The following is an 18550-nucleotide window of genomic DNA, read 5'->3' as shown; positions in this document are numbered from 1 at the left end:
ATTCCTTGAATTCCCTCTTGCTTCTGAAGTTTGAGGATCCCATATCAAGGTTCCTTGTGCAAATCCCTTTAATGATCAGGGTGGGCAGGAGTATCCTTACACTTCAGGTGGTTCTTTCAATTTAACACCTAGGGCTTCTTTCCAGCAAGAGTGGTAGTCCTTGATTTATTTCCAGTTTAGGCATTTGCTGCCCAAGGGTGGTTACCACGGCTCCCCATTGTCATGGGGACCCATCTTCATCTGGCCTGAAAGTGTGGGACATAGGGCCAAGCTAGTCAGTTGTTGAGAAGCTTTTGGGTCTTGCAGTTGCTATGGTTACTGTTGGAGCACCTTGATCTCAAATTGCTCTAGTATTATCTGGAGCTTAGGGCAGGAACTGGAGTATCAGTGTTTTCCCCAATGTTCCTGCTGTGTCCCATCTTTTATCCTATATCATAGAGGGGTTATCTTTACATGCACCCTCGGAAAAGGCATTTGGAACCAGATTGAGATTTTAGGACTTTCAATACTCTCAAGTAGACAAAAAACACATACTAGCCCCATGATCATTTGTTAAGAAAGTCACCAAAACAGTGTGTAAGGCCACACCTCTTTCTGCTTCCCAGAATCTGTGAATCAGGCGTGTTTATCAAGTCAGTTTACAGAGCCTAACATGGGCAAGGAGCTCTGGCCTACTCTCATATCCAGAGTTCAAAAGTCGTCAGGTTAGCCTGACCCTCCCATTCTTTAAGCAGAGCCAGAATCCATTCCAACATGTTATTTTACTTACTCTACCATTCAAATGCCTGCAAGGTGCTAGATTTCCAAAGAAGCATAAGTGTGGTTCCTGCTCTCATGAAGCTCAGTATGAAACTGACATATCATAAGAGTCTGGGCCTCTGGGCTCCCAGTAATCTATTTTCTGTCCTTGTTTTCTAGCTGAAATGCCAGCCAATTCGACACACTTCCTGGAGTACAGACTGTATTCAGCTCATGGCCCCAAACTCTTTCTCTCTCAGGGCTTAATAAACTGGTCTTCCCAACCCATCTTACTGTGTCAGTGAATTTCATTATCATTTAGTCCCTTAAATAATGACTATTAGAGACTTGGAAGGTTGAACAGTTAACAATCAAAAGAAAACCAAAGGAAAAGAATAAAATACAATCTGTACCGTAGGCCTGAAGAGAACCCCTGCTCCTCTCAGTGTTGATGCTGCCCTGGTTCAGGATTTCACCAACACTCACTGGAACTATTACAAAACCTCAGCTTAGCTTCCAGCCTCCAGATCCCCTGACTACAGTTCATCATCCATACTCTTGACAGAAGTAGCCTTTCCTCCATGGACTCCAGTACTGTCTCCCCGGCACAGATCCCTCAGGAGCTCCCTACTGCCCATAAGGGCATCGAGTCTTCCAAGGAGAGCGCTTTCCAATCACATCAACCATGTGTAATGAGTGACACAGACACACCTCTAGAATACACACTGAGGAATCCCATATATTGTTCATTTAGTTTCATACAATTTTACAAAACTGACTGGGCAAAAGTGACTCACCCCAAAGGAAGTTAATTTGTAAAATGATTTGATTGAATAAGAGAATTCCCAGAGTTTTATTTCATAAACCCAAGGGGTTGCCCTTTGCTTCTCCCCCCCATCCCCATAGAGTTTATTTTCATCCAGTTATTCCTTGCTGTTTAGAACATCAAACACATTAAAATAAGCTAAATATGCAAGAATCGGGAGGTAACTGAAGCCTACCCATGATAAAGAATTGTTTAAATAATTTGTAAAACTTTATAAAATAGTATGTATAGTATTCACAGATATTAGATGTAGTGACTTTATATTAAGCAATCTGCAAAACGTGTAAAGTTATGAAAACACTGCCAGAGATCAGGGAGTACTAATAAATCAGAGAATACTAATTAAAGGTGGAGGGAAAAGTCCTAAATTGTAGATATTTATTATTATTTATTTTGTAGTTTTATTTATTTACTTTTGTTATTACAAAACCAATTCAATTTATGACAAAGTTTTTACCACTCTTTTGCTATCAATGGTGGCAAAAGGATTCCAACATGGCGGCGGGCGCAGAGAGATCAAGTCTCTGACCTCTTTAGCTGTGCAGGCATAGGGAGTCGTAAACAACCTAAATCTGTTTGCTCAGGATCACTAGGCAATGCTGAGCTGACGTGGATCTGGGGCGAACAGTCTGGGCCTCTCAGAACACACACTGAGCCCGGATCGGCTGAATTCAAGCTCCCGTTCGCCTGCTTCCCGCAGACAAACAGCTGTGACTCACCACTAATCCATCCGGCTGAAACAACTGGTCAGCCCTTCTCATCCTACGGAGGTAAATGCCTACCGAGCCTTCATAGGTAGTGGCAACAGGTTTGAAACGGGGCTTGGGAGAGACAGTAAGGACCCACCCGTTGCATTGGTCGCCCAGCAAAGGGAAACGAACTGTCGCCATTAGCAAGAGACACCACCATGGCAGAAAACTGACGTCATCAGACTGCGGTGGAGGAGATAACTTCATTGAAACCTGCGGCTACAGGTGTGTAATTCCCTAGCCTTCCCTCTCCACACATCGGGGAAACCTTAAGGGCCCCTCCCAGCTCTCCCGTGAGCATGATAGCCAGACCGAGGGAATCTGAGGTGGCCCGGGTCCCGCGACGCGGAACTACCGCTCCCACCAGTGCTGACTGCTGAGGTCTCTTGCACCAGCTACCGGGGGCGTGGCTACCGGGGGGCAAGTAAAATTCGCTGAGGATTCTCAGCCCCAAGCTCTACAAACTTAGGGTCTGAGGGAATGGCAAACTGGAAGAGTGTGCCCAGTCGTTCATGAAAACAGGGCTCCCAGGAGCAGCAGACCTGGCGTGTAGCCAGTATTGTGGTGAGCGGCACCTGTGAGAGGGGCCTGGCTAGAGGAAAAGTGGGAAGTGACTAGACACAAGAGGAGGCCCTAGGCACTCAGGATTGGAGACTCGCCCAGTCTGGGAGGAGCTGCTGCACAGTGATTGGTTCCCGCATATTGACAGGAGAAACTTGGCCTGGTGGGCACAGCGCCAGCTACTGGAAGAGAAGTTAATCAAACTCTAAGACTGCATTTATTAGTTTTTTTTTTCTTTTTTTCTTTTCTCTCTTTTTTTTTGATTTGGGTTTTTCTTTCATTTTCATTTTTCTTTCTTGTTTTTTTTTTAAATTTTTTTTTACAATTTTTTAAAAAAATTTCTTTTTCTTCTACTTTTAATTTTTTTTAATTATTTTTTTTAAAAAATTTGTTTTTCTTTTTTTATTTCCTATTTTTTTCTTCTTTTGTCTTTTCATTTCTTTTCAATTATCTTACCTTCCTTGAATTCTACCTGCTTACTCTCATTCTCTTTAGTGACTTCTTCCCTTCCCTTCTAATACCTTTCCTCCCAAGCATCTAATAAATTCATAGGAGTAAACAGTAACTCATCAGTCAAACAGAACAAGAAGTAACATGAGCAGCTTGAAAAAGCAAGGAAGAAAAGGAGTACAAACAATGCAGGACAGCCTAAATATTCAGGAGGACCTAGAGTCATCAGAAAAATGGTCATATAAAGAACTCAAGGAACACCTTAGACAGATGGAATGGAACCTTAAAGAGGATACAAGACAGCAAATTCAAGCAGCGAAAGAACACATTGAGAATGAATTACATAAACAGATAAAAGAAGAAGTTAAGCATCTTTATCAGGAGATAGAGATTATAAAAAAATAATCAAACAATAATTCTAGAAATGAAGGAAATGATAAACCAAATTAAAAACTCAATTGAGAGTATCACTAACAGAGTGGAGCAAGTAGAAGTCAGAACGTCAGATAATGAAGACAAAATATATCATCTTGAAAAGAGTCTAGCCAACTCAGAAAGGCTGGTAAAAAATCATGAGAAAAACATCCAAGAGTTATGGGATAACATAAAAGAAACCAAACTTACGAGTCATCGGGATAGAAGAAGGTACAGAGATTCAAACCAAGGGAATGAGTAACCTGCTGAATGAAATAATTACAGAAAACTTTCCAGAAATAAAAAAGGAAACAGATATACAAATTGAAGATGCATACAGGACACTGAGCACACAAAATCACAGTAGACCAACGCCAAGACACATTGTTATGAAGATATCCAATATACAGAACAAAGAGAAAATATTAAAAGCTACAAGAGAAAGGAGACAGATTACATTCAGGGGTAAACCAATAAGGTTAACAACGGATTTTTCATCACAGACGCTGAAAGCAAGAAGGTCATGGAACAATGTATTTCAAACACTGAAAGACAATGGATGCCAACCAAGAATTCTGTATCCAGCAAAATTAAGCTTCAGGTATGACAATGAAATAAAAATCTTTCATGATAAACAAAAGTTAAAAGAATTTGCAGCCAGAAAACCAGCATTGCAAAGCATTTTGAGCACGAGGAAGAAATGAAAAACAATAACCAAAACCATCAGTAGGAAGTGCCTCGGTAAAGACAGAGGGCGAGGGGAAAGATAATCATGGAGAAACAAACTAAATTTTTTACAAAAAGGATAAATAATCAAACATGGATGGAAGTACAAACCATATATCAATAGTAACTCTGAATGTTAATGGCTTAAACTCTCCAATAAAGCGACATAGGCTGGTATCATGGATTAAAAAAACAAATCCAACAATATGCTGCCTCCAGGAGACACATCTGATTGGAAAAGACATACACAGGCTGAAGGTGAAAGGATGGGAAAAAATATACCAAGCACACGGTCCTCATAAGCAAGCAGGGGTGGCCATCCTCATATCGAATAAAATCGACTTCAAGACTAAGTTAATCAAAAGGGATAAAGAAGGACATTATATACTGTTAAAAGGAACCACTCACCAATAAGACATAACAATTATCAATATTTATGCACCAAATAATGGTGCTGCGACATTCATAAAACAAATTCTCCTCAAGTTCAAGAATCAAATAGACCACAACACAATAATTATGGGTGACTTCAACACACCTCTCTCACCATTGGACAGATCCTCCAAACAAAAGTTGAATAAAGAAACTATAGAACTCAATATCACAATCAATAACCTAGACTTAACTGACATATATAGAATATATCAACCATCATCAAATGGATATACTTTTTTCTCAGCAGCACATGGATCCTTCTCAAAAATAGACCATATATTATGCCATAGGGCAACCCTCAGTAAATATAAAGGGGTGGAGATAATACCTTGCATTTTATCTGATCATAATGGAATGAAACTGGAAATCAATGATAAAAGAAGGAAGGAAAAATCCTACATCACATGGAAAATGAACAATATGTTACTGAATGATCAATGGGTTACAGAAGACATAAAGTAGGAAATCAAAAAATTCTTAGAGATAAATGAAAATACAGACACAACATATCGGAATCTATGGGACACAATGAAAGCAGTTTTAAGAGGAAAATTCATTGCTGGTGGTCATTCCTCAAAAAAAGAAAAAACCAACAAATAAATGAGCTCACACTTCATCTCAAAGCCCTAGAAAAGGAAGAGCAAAACAACAGCAAATGTAGCAGAAGGCAAGAAATAATTAAAATCAGAGTGGAAATCAATGAAATTGAAACAAAAGAAACTATTGAAAAAATTAACAAAACTAAAAGTTGGTTCTTCGAAAAAATAAATAAGATCGACAGACCTTTAGCCATGCTAATGAAGAGAAGAAGAGAGAGAACTCAAATTACTAACATACGGGATGAAAAAGGCAATATCACAACAGATGCTACAGAAATACAGAAGACAATTAGAAATTATTTTGAAAACCTATATTCCAATAAAATAGAAGATAGTGAAGACATCGATAAATTTCTTAAGTCATATGATTTGCCCAGACTGAGTCAGGAGGATACACACAATTTGAACAGACCAATATCAATGGATGAAATAGAAGAAGCCATCAAAAGACTACCAACCAAGAAAAGCCCAGGACCGGATAGGTATACAGCGGAGTTTTACAAAACCTTTAAAGAAGAATTAATACCAATACTTTTCAAGTTATTTCAGGAAATAGAAAAAGAGGGAGCTCTTCCAAATTCATTCTATGAGGCCAACATCACCCTGATTCTGAAACCAGACAAAGACACCTCAAAGAAAGAAAACTACAGACCAATATCTCTAATGAACCTAGATGCAAAAATCCTCAATAAAATTCTGGTGAATCGAATACAAAAACACATCAAAAAAATTGTGCACCATGATCAAGTAGGATTCATCCCTGGGATGCAAGGATGGTTCAATATACGGAAATCAATAAATGTTATTCACCACATCAATAGACTTAAAGATAAGAACCATATGATCATCTCGATAGACGCAGAGAAAACATTCGACAAAGTACAGCATCCCTTTATGTTCAAAACATTAGAAAAACTAGGGATAACAGGAACTTACCTTGACATTGTAAAAGCTATCTATGCTAAGCCTCAGGCTAGCATCATTCTGAATGGACAAAAGTTGAAGGCATTCCCTCTAAAATCCGGAACAAGACAGGGATGCCCTCTATCACCACTTCTATTCAATATAGTTCTCGAAACACTGGCCAGAGCAATTAGATGAAAGAAATTAAAGGCATAAAAATTGGAAAAGAAGAACTTAAATTATCACTATTTGCAGATGACATGATTCTATACCTAGAAGACCCAAAAGGGTCTACAAAGAAACTACTAGAACTAATAAATGAATTCAGCAAAGTGGCAGTATATAAAATCAACACGCATAAATCAAAGGCATTTCTGTATATCAGCGATAAAACTTCTGAAACGGAAATGAGGAAAAACACTCCATTCACAATATCCTCCAAAAAAATAAAATACTTGGGAATCAACCTAACAAAAGAGGTGAAAGATTTATACAATGAAAACTACAGAACCCTAAAGAGAGAAGTAGAAGAAGATCTTAGAAGATGGAAAAATATACCCTGTTCATGGATAGGCAGAACTAACATCATCAAAATGGCGATATTACCAAAAGTTCTCTATAGGTTTAATGCAATGCCAATCAAAATCCCAATGGCATTTCTTGTAGAAATAGATAAAGCAATCATGAAATTCATATGGAAAAATAAAAGACCCAGAATAGCAAAAGCAATTCTAAGCAGGAAGTGTGAATCAGGCGGTATAGCAATACCAGATTTCAAACTATATTACAGAGCAATAGTGACAAAAACAGCATGGTACTGGTACCAAAACAGGCGGGTGGACCAATGGTATAGAATAGAGGACACAGAGACTAATCCACAAAGTTACAACTATCTTATATTTGATAAAGGGGCTAAAAGCATGCAATGGAGGAAAGATAGCATCTTCAACAAATGGTGTTGGGAAAACTGGAAATCCATATGCAACAAAATGAAACTGAATCCCTTTCTCTCGCCATGCACAAAAGTTAACTCAAAATGGATCAAGGAGCTTGATATCAAATCAGAGACTCTGCGCCTGATAGAAGAAAAATTTGGCTCCGATCTACATATTGTGGGGTCGGGCTCCAAATTCCTTAATAGGACACCCATAGCATAAGAGTTAAGAACAAGAATCAACAAATGGGACTTAATTAAACTAAAAAGTTTTTTCTCAGCAAGAGAAACAATAAGAGAGGTAAATAGAGAGCCTACATCCTGGGAACAAATTTTTACTCCTCACACTTCAGATAGAGCCCTAATATCCAGAGTATACAAAGAACTCAAAAAATTAGACAATAAGATAACAAATAACCCAATCAACAAATGGGCCAAGGACCTGAACAGACACTTCTCAGAGGAGGACATACAATCAATCAACAAGTACATGAAAAAATGCTCACCATCTCTAGCAGTCAGAGAAATGCAAATCAAAACCACCCTAAGATACCATCTCAACCAAGTAAGATTGGCAGCCACTATGAAGTCAAAGAACAACAAGTGCTGGCGAGGATGTGGAGAAAAGGGTACACTTGTACATTGCTGGTGGGACTGCAAATTGGTGCGGCCAATTTGGAAAGCAGTTTGGAGATTCCTGGGAAAGCTGGGAATGGAACCACCATTTGACCCTGCTATTGCCCTTCTCAGACTATTCCCTGAAGACCTTAAAAGAGCATGCTACAGGGATACTGCCACATCTATGTTCATAGCAGCACAATTCACAATAGCTAGACTGTGGAACCAACCCAGATGCCCTTCAATAGATGAATGGATAAAAATATGTGGTATCTATACACAATGGAGTACTATGCAGCAATAAAAAATGACAAAATCATAGAATTTGCAGGGAAATGGATGGCACTAGAGCAGATTATGCTTAGTGAAGCTAGCCAATCCCTAAAAAACAAATACCAAATGTCTTCTTTGATATAATGAGAGCAACTATGAACAGATCAGGGAGGAAGAGCAGGAAGAAAAGATTAACATTAAACAGAGACATGAGATGGGAGGGAAAGGGAGAGAAAAGGGAAATTGCATGGAAATGAAGGGAGACCCTCATTGCTATACAAAATTACATATAAGAGGTTGTGAGGGGAATGGGAAAATAAACAAGGAGAGAAATGAATTACAGTAGATGGGGTAGAGAGAGAAGATGGGAGGGGAGGGGAGGGGGGATAGTAGGGGATAGGAAAGGTAGCAGAATACAACAATTACTAATAGGGCATTATGTAAAATTGTGGATGTGTAACCGACGTGATTCTGCAATCTGCATTTGGGGTAAAATTGGGGGTTCATAACCCACTTCAGTCTAATGTATGAAATATGATATGTCAAGAGCTTTGTAATGTTGTGAACAACCAATAAAAAAATAAAATAAATTTTAAAAAAATTGTGGCAAAAAAGCAGTAATAACCAGATAAAATTGGTTTGGAATAAATAATAGATGCTTCAGGCAAAGCCCCCCCAAGCTATGAAAAAATGACTTATAAAAAGCTTAATGCTCCAGACACTGTGGCACATGCTTGTAATCACAGCAGCTCAGGAGGCTGAGGCAGGAGGATTGCAAGTTCAAAGCCTCCTCAGCAAGAGTGAGGTGCTGGGCTGGGGTTGTGGCTCAGCAATGGAGCACTGACCTAGCATGTGACAGGCACAGGGTTCAATCCTTAGCATCACATATAAACAAATAAAATCAAGGTATTGTGTCCACCTACAATTAAAGTAATATTTTTAAAAAAGCAAGGTGCTAAGCAACTCAGTAAATCCCTGTCTCTAAATAAGATACACAATAGGGGGCTGGGGTAGTGGCTCAGTGGTAGAGTGCTTACCTAGCACATGTGAGGCACTGGGTTCAATCCTCAGTACCATATAAAAAAAAGTAAAAAAAAAAAAAAAACCTACAAAACAGACCTTGACCAGTCAGTTTTGTAAAATAGTATGAAACTAAATGAACAATTGGCTCAGACAGTGGTCAAGGGCCCTTTGATCCCTGGTAATCCTCCCCTGCCAGAAAAGGGAGTTTAAGGAACATAACATGAATGAACACCCTCAAGCATACTAATACCCTATACATTAGAATCAAAGAAAAACTGGGAACCAGGGACATCAACCAATCATTACTACTCTAGTAGCTCTTGGCTAAATCACCTGTGGTCTTTCAGATGAGGATGCATTTGTTTAGGAAGTTAATGACCTTTTGCCCAGGATGGTGGATTTCCCTCCAATTTAGACCTTTTAATGACAACTTCCTGCACCTCCTATGGATGGGGGCACGAACAGGTCAGACACTATAATTTATTCAGTGATAGGAAATGTGCTGTTCTCTATAATTTCTGACCAGATCATCCCACCAAGTATCAAGTTTAATAATTTGAGTTTTCTTCCCTTCTAAGCTCATTTAAAGCCATCAGGCATCCTCCATTTTGTCCTATGATTTCTTTGTCCATCTTTATTCCAATAGTACACTGTCTTGAGTACTGTAACTTTATAACAATTCTCTCAATCAGAGAACCTTGTTCCTCCAATGCGGTTCTTTGCCAAGCTGTTTAGGCAAAGCTACTTCTTTTTTGCATTTACCTGTAAATTTTAGAATCAGTTTGTCAATTTCTACAAGAAAGTCCTTTAGGACTTTGATTTGGCATCTTAAGGATATTGATTGGCCCAATCCATGAACATGTCATATTTTTCTATTGATTTATTTCTTCAAGTTCTCTAAGCAATTGTCTGTACTTTTCTGTATACAGGTCTTTCACCTCTCTTGTCAGATTTATTGCTGAGAACTTTACACTTTTCGAAGTTACTGCAAATGACATATTTCTGAAGTTTTAATTTCCAACTGTTCATCAGGAATATACAGTAATACGATTGAAACGATTGACTTTTGCATGTTGATGTTTTGTGCACTGCCACCAGCTCACACATGTGTGGATAACTGATATTCAAAAGATGTAAGAGCAAGTCAGTGGAGATAATCTTTTCAACAAATGGTTCTGGAATAATTAGATATTCATATGCAACAAACATAAACCACGTTCAATCTATACCTCACATTATACACAAAGTTAAATCAAAATGGATCAAAGGCATAAATAGAATTTATTCACTTCTAGGTGAACACATCAAAGAAAATCTTCATAATCTTGAGCTAGGCAAAGATTTCATTATATAGTAACATAAGCATAAAATATAAAAGAACAAATAACTGGAATTCATCAAAATTAAAAACTTCTGTTCTTCATAATGCACTGCTAAGAGAAGGTAAAGACAAGCCAGAGACCGAGAGAATATTTGCAAATCATTTATCTGATAAAAGTCTTGTGTCCAAAATACATAAAAAACTCTTAAAACTCAATAAAAGTGCAACTCAATTTATAAAAGAGCAAAGAATTTAAACAGACACTTCACCAAAGAAGGTGTGTACAAGGCACAGAAGCACATGAAAAAGATGCTCAACATTTCTACATATTAGGAAAACGCAAATTAAAACTAGAACAAGAGACCATTGCATTACCTATTAGATTGGACATAATTAAAAAGACTCATCAGGGGCTGGGATTGTGGCTCAGCGGTAGAGTGCTCACCTAGCATTGTTCGAGGCCCTGGGTTCGATCCTTAGCACCACATAAAAATAAATAAATGAAATAAAGGTTTATTTCCAACTACTTCTAAAAAATAAATGTTTTTAAAAAAGTTTATTAAAAAAAAAAAGACTCATCATATCCAGTGCTGACCTGGACATGGAAGAACTGTAACTCTCACACTGCTGGTGGGAATGTGAAATAGTACCACCGCTTTGGACACTGGTTCGGCACATTCTTAAAAGTCAAACATTATGCCCAACATCCAATCCAGCTGCTCTTCTCCTATCCATTCTCTACCCAAGAGAAATGAAGGCACATAGGGCCACAAGAAAACATGTAGCATGAATATTCTTAACAGCTTTATATGTAAAAGCCAAAATAATGGAAACAAGGCAAACATTCATTAACATGTGACTGGACAGCCATGGAATGAAATACAATTTAGCAACAGAAGGGACTGAACTATTAGACACACGTTACAATACGGCGAATTCTTTTTTTTTTAAAGTAGGCCAATAATTCCAATTAATTCTTTTTTTAATATTTATTTTTTAGTTTTTTGGTGAACACAACATCTTTATTTTATTTTTATGTGGTGCTGAGAATCGAACCCAGGGTCTCGCACATGCAAGGCAAGCACTCCACCGCTAAGCCACAACCCTGGCCCCTAATTCCAATAATTCTATAGAATTTTCCTATATCATTACTCCAATACTCTACAGTAGAACATTATAAGATAAGCAGGGAAGGAATATGGATAGGAAAAGCAGAACTCAAATTATCTCTACTTGAGGACGATATGATTCTATACCTAGAAGACCCAAAACATTCCCCCAGAAATCTCCTAGAATTAATAAATGAATTCAGCAAAGTAGCTGGATATAAAATCAACACCCATAAATCAAACACCCATAAATCAATTTCTGTACATCAGTGACAAATCCGCTGAAAGTGAAGCTAGGAAATTCACCCCGTTTACAATAGCCTAAAAAAAAATAAATTTAATAAAAGAGGTGAATAAATTTAACAAAAGAGGTGAAAGACCTCTACAATGAAAACTACAACATGCTAAAGAAATGAATTAAAGAAGACCTTAGAAGATGGAAAAATTTACCTTGTTCTTGGATAGGCAGAATTAATATTATCAAAATGACCATACTACCAAATGCACTATACAGATCAATGCAATCCCAATCAAAATCCCAGTGGCATTCCTTACAGAAATAGAGAAAACAATCATGAAATTCATCTGGAAAAATAAGAGATCCAGAATAGCCAAAGCAATCCTTAGCAAGAAGAATGAAGCTGGTGGCATTACTATTCCAGACCTAAAACTATACTACAGAGCAATAGTAACTAAAACAGCATGGTATTGTCACCAAAATAGACCTGTAAACCAATGGTACAGAAGAGAGGACACAGTCTAACCCACATAACTTAAGTTATATTATATTAGATAAAGGTGCCAAAAACATACATTGAAGAAAAGATAGCCTCTTCAACAAATGGTGCTGGGAAAACTGGAAATCCACATGTAACAAAATGAAATTAAACCTCTTTCCCATACACAAAACTCAACTCAAAGTGGATCAAAGTGGTCCTTGATCTGGAATTAAACCAGAGACCTTGCACTTAGTGGAAGAAAAAGTAAGCCCAAATCTCCATCATGTTGGTTTAGGCCCCAACTTTCTTAATAAAACTCCTATAGCACAAGAATTATGAAGACACGAACTGGTGTGAATATACTTTGTATACAACCAAAATTGTGCTCTATATGTGTAATAAGAATTGCAATGCATTCTGCTGTCATATATAAATAAATCAATTAATTTAAAAAAAACAAGAATCAATAAATGAGATGGATTCAAACTAAAAAGCTTCTCAGCAAAAGAAACAATCAGTGAGGTGACTAGAGAGCCTACAGAATGGAAGCAAATCTTTACCACAAGCACATCAGATAGAGCACTAATCTCTAGGATATATAAAGCACTCAAAAACCTTAACACCAAAACAAACAAACAAACAAAACACAAATAACCCAATGAATAAATGGGCCAGGGAACTGAACAGACACTTCTTGGAAGAGGATATACAATCAATCAATAAACATATGAAAAAATGTTCAACATCTCTAGCAATTAAAGAAATGCAAATCAAAATTACTCTAAAATTTCATCTCACTCCAGTCAGAATGGCAGTTCTTAAGAATACAAACAATAAGTATGGGCGAGGATGTGGGAGGAAAGGCATACTCATACATTGCTGGTGGGACTGCAAATTGGTACAACCTATCTGGAAAGGTGTATGAAGATTCCTTGGAAAACTGGGAATGGAACCACCATTTGACCCAGCTATCCCACTCCTTGGTTTATACACAAAGGACTTAAAATCAGCATACTATAGGGACACAGCCATAACAACATTTATAGCAGCCCAATTTACAATAGCTAAATTATGGGACCAACCTAGATGCCCTTCAGTAGATGAATGGATAGGGAAACTTTGATATATATACACAATGGAACATTTAGCATTAAAAGAGAATAAAATCATGACATTTGCAGGTAAATGGATGAAATTGGAGAATATAATGCTAAGTGAAGCAAGCCAATCCCAGAAAACCAAAAGCCGAATGTTTTCCCTGATATGAGGACTCAGATGCACACAGGCATAATGGGGATGAGCGGGTACTGCGAGCATGGGAGGAATGGAGGAACTTTAGATAGAGCAAAGGCGAGGGAGGGGAAAGGAGGGGACAAGATGGTGGGAAAGATGGTGGAATGAGTTAGACATCATTACCCTAAGTACATGTATAAGAAATGAATGGTGCGAAAATATTCTGTGTACAGTGTCTTGAAAAATTGTGCTCTATATGTATAATATGAAATGAACTGTATTCTGTTATCATGTATAACAAATCAGAATAAATTAAAAATAAATTAATTTTTAAAAAGATAAGCAGGAATATAAAATCTTATTTTGACTTTAACTATCATTCTGTTAGTTTAATATCTGTGAACTTTCCTTTAAGCCTAATTTCATATAGGCATCTTACTCAAATGAGCAACAAAATTTTATGGTATGCCTACCATGTGACAGGTATTTTACTGTAGGCATCAAGAGTAGTGATTTAAATAAGACTATGGTCCCTTTCCTGAGCATCACATGACTATATACACAACCATTACAATATCGTGAATTCTCAGAAAAAATACTGAGTGAAAGAAGTCAAACAAGAAAGAGTATCTATTGTATAATTCCATATATTTATATGAAATTCTAGAAAGTGTATCAAAACTATTGACAGTAATTGCTGGAGGCAGGGTGGGGTGGGTGGTAAAGATTATGCAGAGTATGAGGACAGGCGGTAGCAATGGATTATGTGGTCTCATGAGTGTAGTATTTACCTCTAACCTTATTGAATTGCACAATTTAAATATATGCACTTTATTATCTGTCAACTATACTTTAATAAGGCTATTTAAAGGAACGAACAAACATCAAGATCCAACAACACCTTTGCAAGGTCAGAGTGCAAGCCTATGTGTTGTCCACAAGCTTCAGTGCTCGCCTATTACTTTCAGATGGACAGACACCTGCAGTTCAGCTCGGTGCTGACCAAAGCTGCATTTCACTTTCACATTATGTAATAGAGCAGCCTATTGCTGGTTATTTCTAGCATCTCCTCAGAAATCATCACAGGACACTGTTTACACAGTTGGGAGGAAATGACCAAGTCTCCAACATAACTCAGCTTCTCATATGTAGGGGAAAATCCAGAATCACTGTCTTTCAAAAATGAAACTTCATAAAACTTAGTGGAACTACGGGGTTCAGATCAAGCCAGGCAGCAGCAACTGTGAAAGGGCTGGTTCTGGCTAAAACCCAGCAGGCAGATTTGCCCCACTGGACTGCATGTAAATTATTGGAGGTCTTGGTTAAAAGCGCATGGAGACAGTGGGGGTTGCTAACTTTCATGGATATCCTTGGGTGACATTCGGTAGGTCCTTGACCCCCAAATCCCATGAACATTTTTCTAAATGTGTATATTCATGCATTTTTGAGAGAGAGATGAGGGGGGGGGGAGAGGGAGAGGGAGAGAGAATTTATAGCTTTTTATCAGACGCTGATAAAGCTCCTTCACTATAAAACGATAAGAAAAACCTACAAGAACACAGTGGATTCATCTATCTTTTCTCTTCCTTTCTATAGGTCCCGGAAAAAAAAAAACAACAACCCACGAGTCACTCAATAGATTCTCAGATCTACGAGACACACATTCTCGAACACACCAAATGATCACCAGCTTCGTTTCTTCCCCCTTTACTAGGAGCTGCCGGTACCATCCCGGCTCCCGATTTCCTGCCCATTTAAGAACTGGGAGTTGGTTCCAGGTCCCCAGGTGTGCAACTTGCCCGACACGTTTTTCCTCCCCGGGGACACAGTCCTTACCCTGCTCTTCCAGTTGCCCATCCATGTAATCTATTTTTTGCCTGAACGTCAAGAGGGGTCGTGTCCCCGGACCTCTCGGGGGACCGTGTGCAGTACCAGCCCCGCACCGAGGTGCACTCACACACTTCTGGAACTTGCCGTGCAACACTGACACTCCACTCCCATTGCCAAACCCGGCTTCTCCTTCCTGCGTGCACAGCTGGAAGCTCTGCTCGTTGGAGCAGGGCAGACGGCGGCGCTCTACCCTGCCCTCTCCGCGACTCCTCCACGTGTCCCTCCCGCCCGGAGTCAGCACACTCCGCGTTCCTCCGGGGCCCGACTTCTGGCCCGGCCCGGGGAGGTGGGGCGCTCGGTGCCATCCCGCTCGGTGCCCCGGCCTCGCTCGCAGCCCCGCCCGAGCGCAAGCCGCTCCCTACCCGGCGTCACCGGCAGCCGGAGCAGCAGCAGCAGCAGTAGTCCACGGAGGGCGTGTACTCCAGAGCCTAGGAACCGCCGCCGGGCCATGGCCGCGCGGCCCGCGGTGCCCCGCCAGGACGCCCCAGGACAGCCGCTAGTGCAATGCCCAGGCCTCGGGAAAGTGGCGAGCGCAGCTCCAGGACCGGCCGCCCGCCAGCCGCATTCGCTTTCGCTTTTGCTTTAGCCCCCGGAGGGCTGAGGAGAGGTGCAAAGTAGTGACAGATCAGTGACTCAGCATCCCCACCCCAACTTTGGAAGAAGCCCCGGCAGACGCCGTGACCCCTGCGCCATCGCTCCTGTAGCGGGAGAGCCCCGGGCAGTGCGCAGAGAGTACTAGGGACCTCACCTGCTCGAGCGCAGCATCTTCCCCTTCTCGCTCCAGGGGACTCCCAAAGTCTTTTAGGGCTAGGGTCCCATGGAGAGGCAGTGCATAGCCAAGCAAGGGCAAACTCCTTCTTGTACACTCTGCGGCTCGGCGTTCACTCCTGACTTCTTCGGCTCCCCTCGCTCCTGTCTTCTGGTAGCTCCTACTACTCCTACTCCCAAGTTTCCCTCAGGTGGCACTGCGTTTGTCAATCTGCGCTCCGCGTGGGTGGGAGACTGAGGAGGTGTTGTCCCGCGTGGCTCCCGCGGGCTGGGGCGGTGGGAACGCTGTACTGGCTACCTGCTCCCTCCAGCGGTGGCCGCGACTGACTCCGCCACTTTGCCTTGTTCCGGCTCTTCTTTCTTCCCCCAAAATAATGTCAAATGTTTGAAGGGGTCGGGGCCGGAAGAACAGGAGGAGAGGAACCCATCTTTGTGCTTCGTTTTATTTCCTTAGACTAGTTCTCCCAGTCTACCAACCTCTTTTGCAGGTGCCTCTCCCCCCACTCCTTGAAATCCCAGCAACCTGCTCTGTGCTGGGAAAATTCCGAAGCGCGGTCAGGAATGCCCAAGTCTAGGCGTGGAGTTAGTAAGACCAGACATTCCTTCGCTTCCACCTGTGGCTTCCTAAATAAAATCTCCCAGTATGATTATGAGGCTTTTGTGAAAGAATACATACAAATTCTCTTTGAAAAGACTTGAATGATGTGTGGATTGAGGTTATTTCCCACTCCCCAGGCACAATGGAAGAAGGAGCAGGTTTTGCCTATACTTGCTCTCTTTTCACTAAAAAGTTTATGATTAACATGATGAGTGTGAAATATGCACAGGACTGGGGATATAGCTCAGTTAGTAGAATGCGGGCCTCTCACGCAGAAGGCCCTGGGTTCAATCCCCACCAACACATACAATAAAGGAATTCAGAGGATTGGAAATCACCCAAGGTCCAATGCCAGCGTTTTGTGTGCTTCAGACTTGTAAGGCTCTTTTATTGTGGACAGTTTCGAACATTAAAAGCAGAAAGAGTGGGGCTGGGGATATGGCTCAGTTGGTAGAGTGCTTGCCTAGCATGCACAAGTCCCTGGGCTCAGTCCCCAGCACCACCAAAAAAAAAAAAAAAAAAAAAGTGGCATAATGTAATCAAGGTACTCAACACCTGGCATGGCAGTGACCACAGGAGACCCACTCTCTCATCTAAGCAGGAATAGCTCCCATCTCCAACTGGGGCAAGCTTAGATATCCTTTCATTTCCTCCCTGAATTCTTAAGTATGTACAGATGATGAGGGAAAATAAAAAATTAATATTCCTTGATACTGTCAAACATATCCAGGTTTTATTGAAGGCATATTAATCACATTATGCCTAAAATGACCCTTTCTATAGTCTTTGAACTTACAAAAATAAGGATTTCCCTATTATTACAAACTCCTTGAAAACATTTTAGTGGCAGTAAATTATCATAATTTAACACTCCCTCTCTTATTTCTTATTTAAAATAACATTGCAATGAATATCTTTCTACAAAATTCACCTAGTGAATTTAAGTTTGTCTAAAATAAATTTTCTACTGTGGAATTCTTGATTGGCAGGAAATTAATGTTTAAAGACTTTTCTCTCTCTTTTTAAAATTTTCTTCTTTAGTTGTAGATGAACACAGTACATTTACTTTATTTTTATTTTTATGTGGTGCTGAGGCTGGAACCCATTGCCTCACACATGCCAGTCAAGTGCTCTACCATTGAGCCCAGACTTTTTTCTTTTTTTTTTTTTTTTTTGAATTTTTAATATTTATTTTTTAGTTATCGGCCGACACAACATCTTTGTTCTGTATGTGGTGCTGGGGATCGAACCCGGGCCGAACGCATGCCAGGCGAGCGCTCTACCGCTTGAGCCACATCCCCAGCTCCGACTTTTTTCTTTTATACAAATGCGCCAGCTTATTTTCCAAGTCTTTTTTTTTTTTTTATAAAGAGAGAGTGAGAGAGGAGAGAGAGAGAGAGAGAGAGAGAGAGAGAGAGAGAGAATTTTTAATATTTATTTTCTAGTTCTCGGCGGACACAACATCTTTGTTGGTATGTGGTGCTGAGGATCGAACCCGGGCCGCACGCATGCCAGGCGAGCGCGCTACCTCCTGAGCCACATTCCCAGCCCTATTTTCCAAGTCTTGTGCCTCTCTTAGTCCTTTTTCTGTCACTGTAACAGAATACCTGAGACTGGGTAATTAATAAAAACAGGGATTTATTTCTTACAGTTCTGGATACTG

The 18550-nt window shown here is 40.1% G+C and overlaps 1 protein-coding gene across 7 annotated transcripts in view; it reads right to left on the bottom strand.

Moving 5' to 3' along the window:
• Positions 1–17197, bottom strand: part of IL15RA (interleukin 15 receptor subunit alpha) — a 40823-nt gene extending 23626 nt beyond the window's left edge. For 3 of the 7 annotated variants that reach the window (XM_081299789.1, XM_081299792.1, XM_081299790.1), the window contains exon 1: positions 15589–15957. In XM_081299789.1, coding sequence (XP_081155915.1) covers positions 15589–15826 — 238 coding nt within the window. In that variant the 5' untranslated portion in view covers positions 15827–15957. Of the gene's footprint in view, positions 1–15467 lie in introns of all 7 variants that reach the window. The other 4 variants (XM_081299794.1, XM_081299791.1, XM_081299795.1 and 1 more) reach the window with 4 other exon arrangements.
• Positions 17198–18550: the final 1353 nt, after the last annotated feature.

This window comes from Spermophilus citellus (genome assembly GCF_964194105.1).
Source record: "Spermophilus citellus genome assembly, chromosome: 6".
NCBI classification, from domain to species: Eukaryota; Metazoa; Chordata; class Mammalia; order Rodentia; family Sciuridae; genus Spermophilus; species Spermophilus citellus.
The sequence above is the reverse complement of the archived record's forward strand: the minus strand, read 5'-3'. Positions and strand labels throughout refer to the sequence as shown.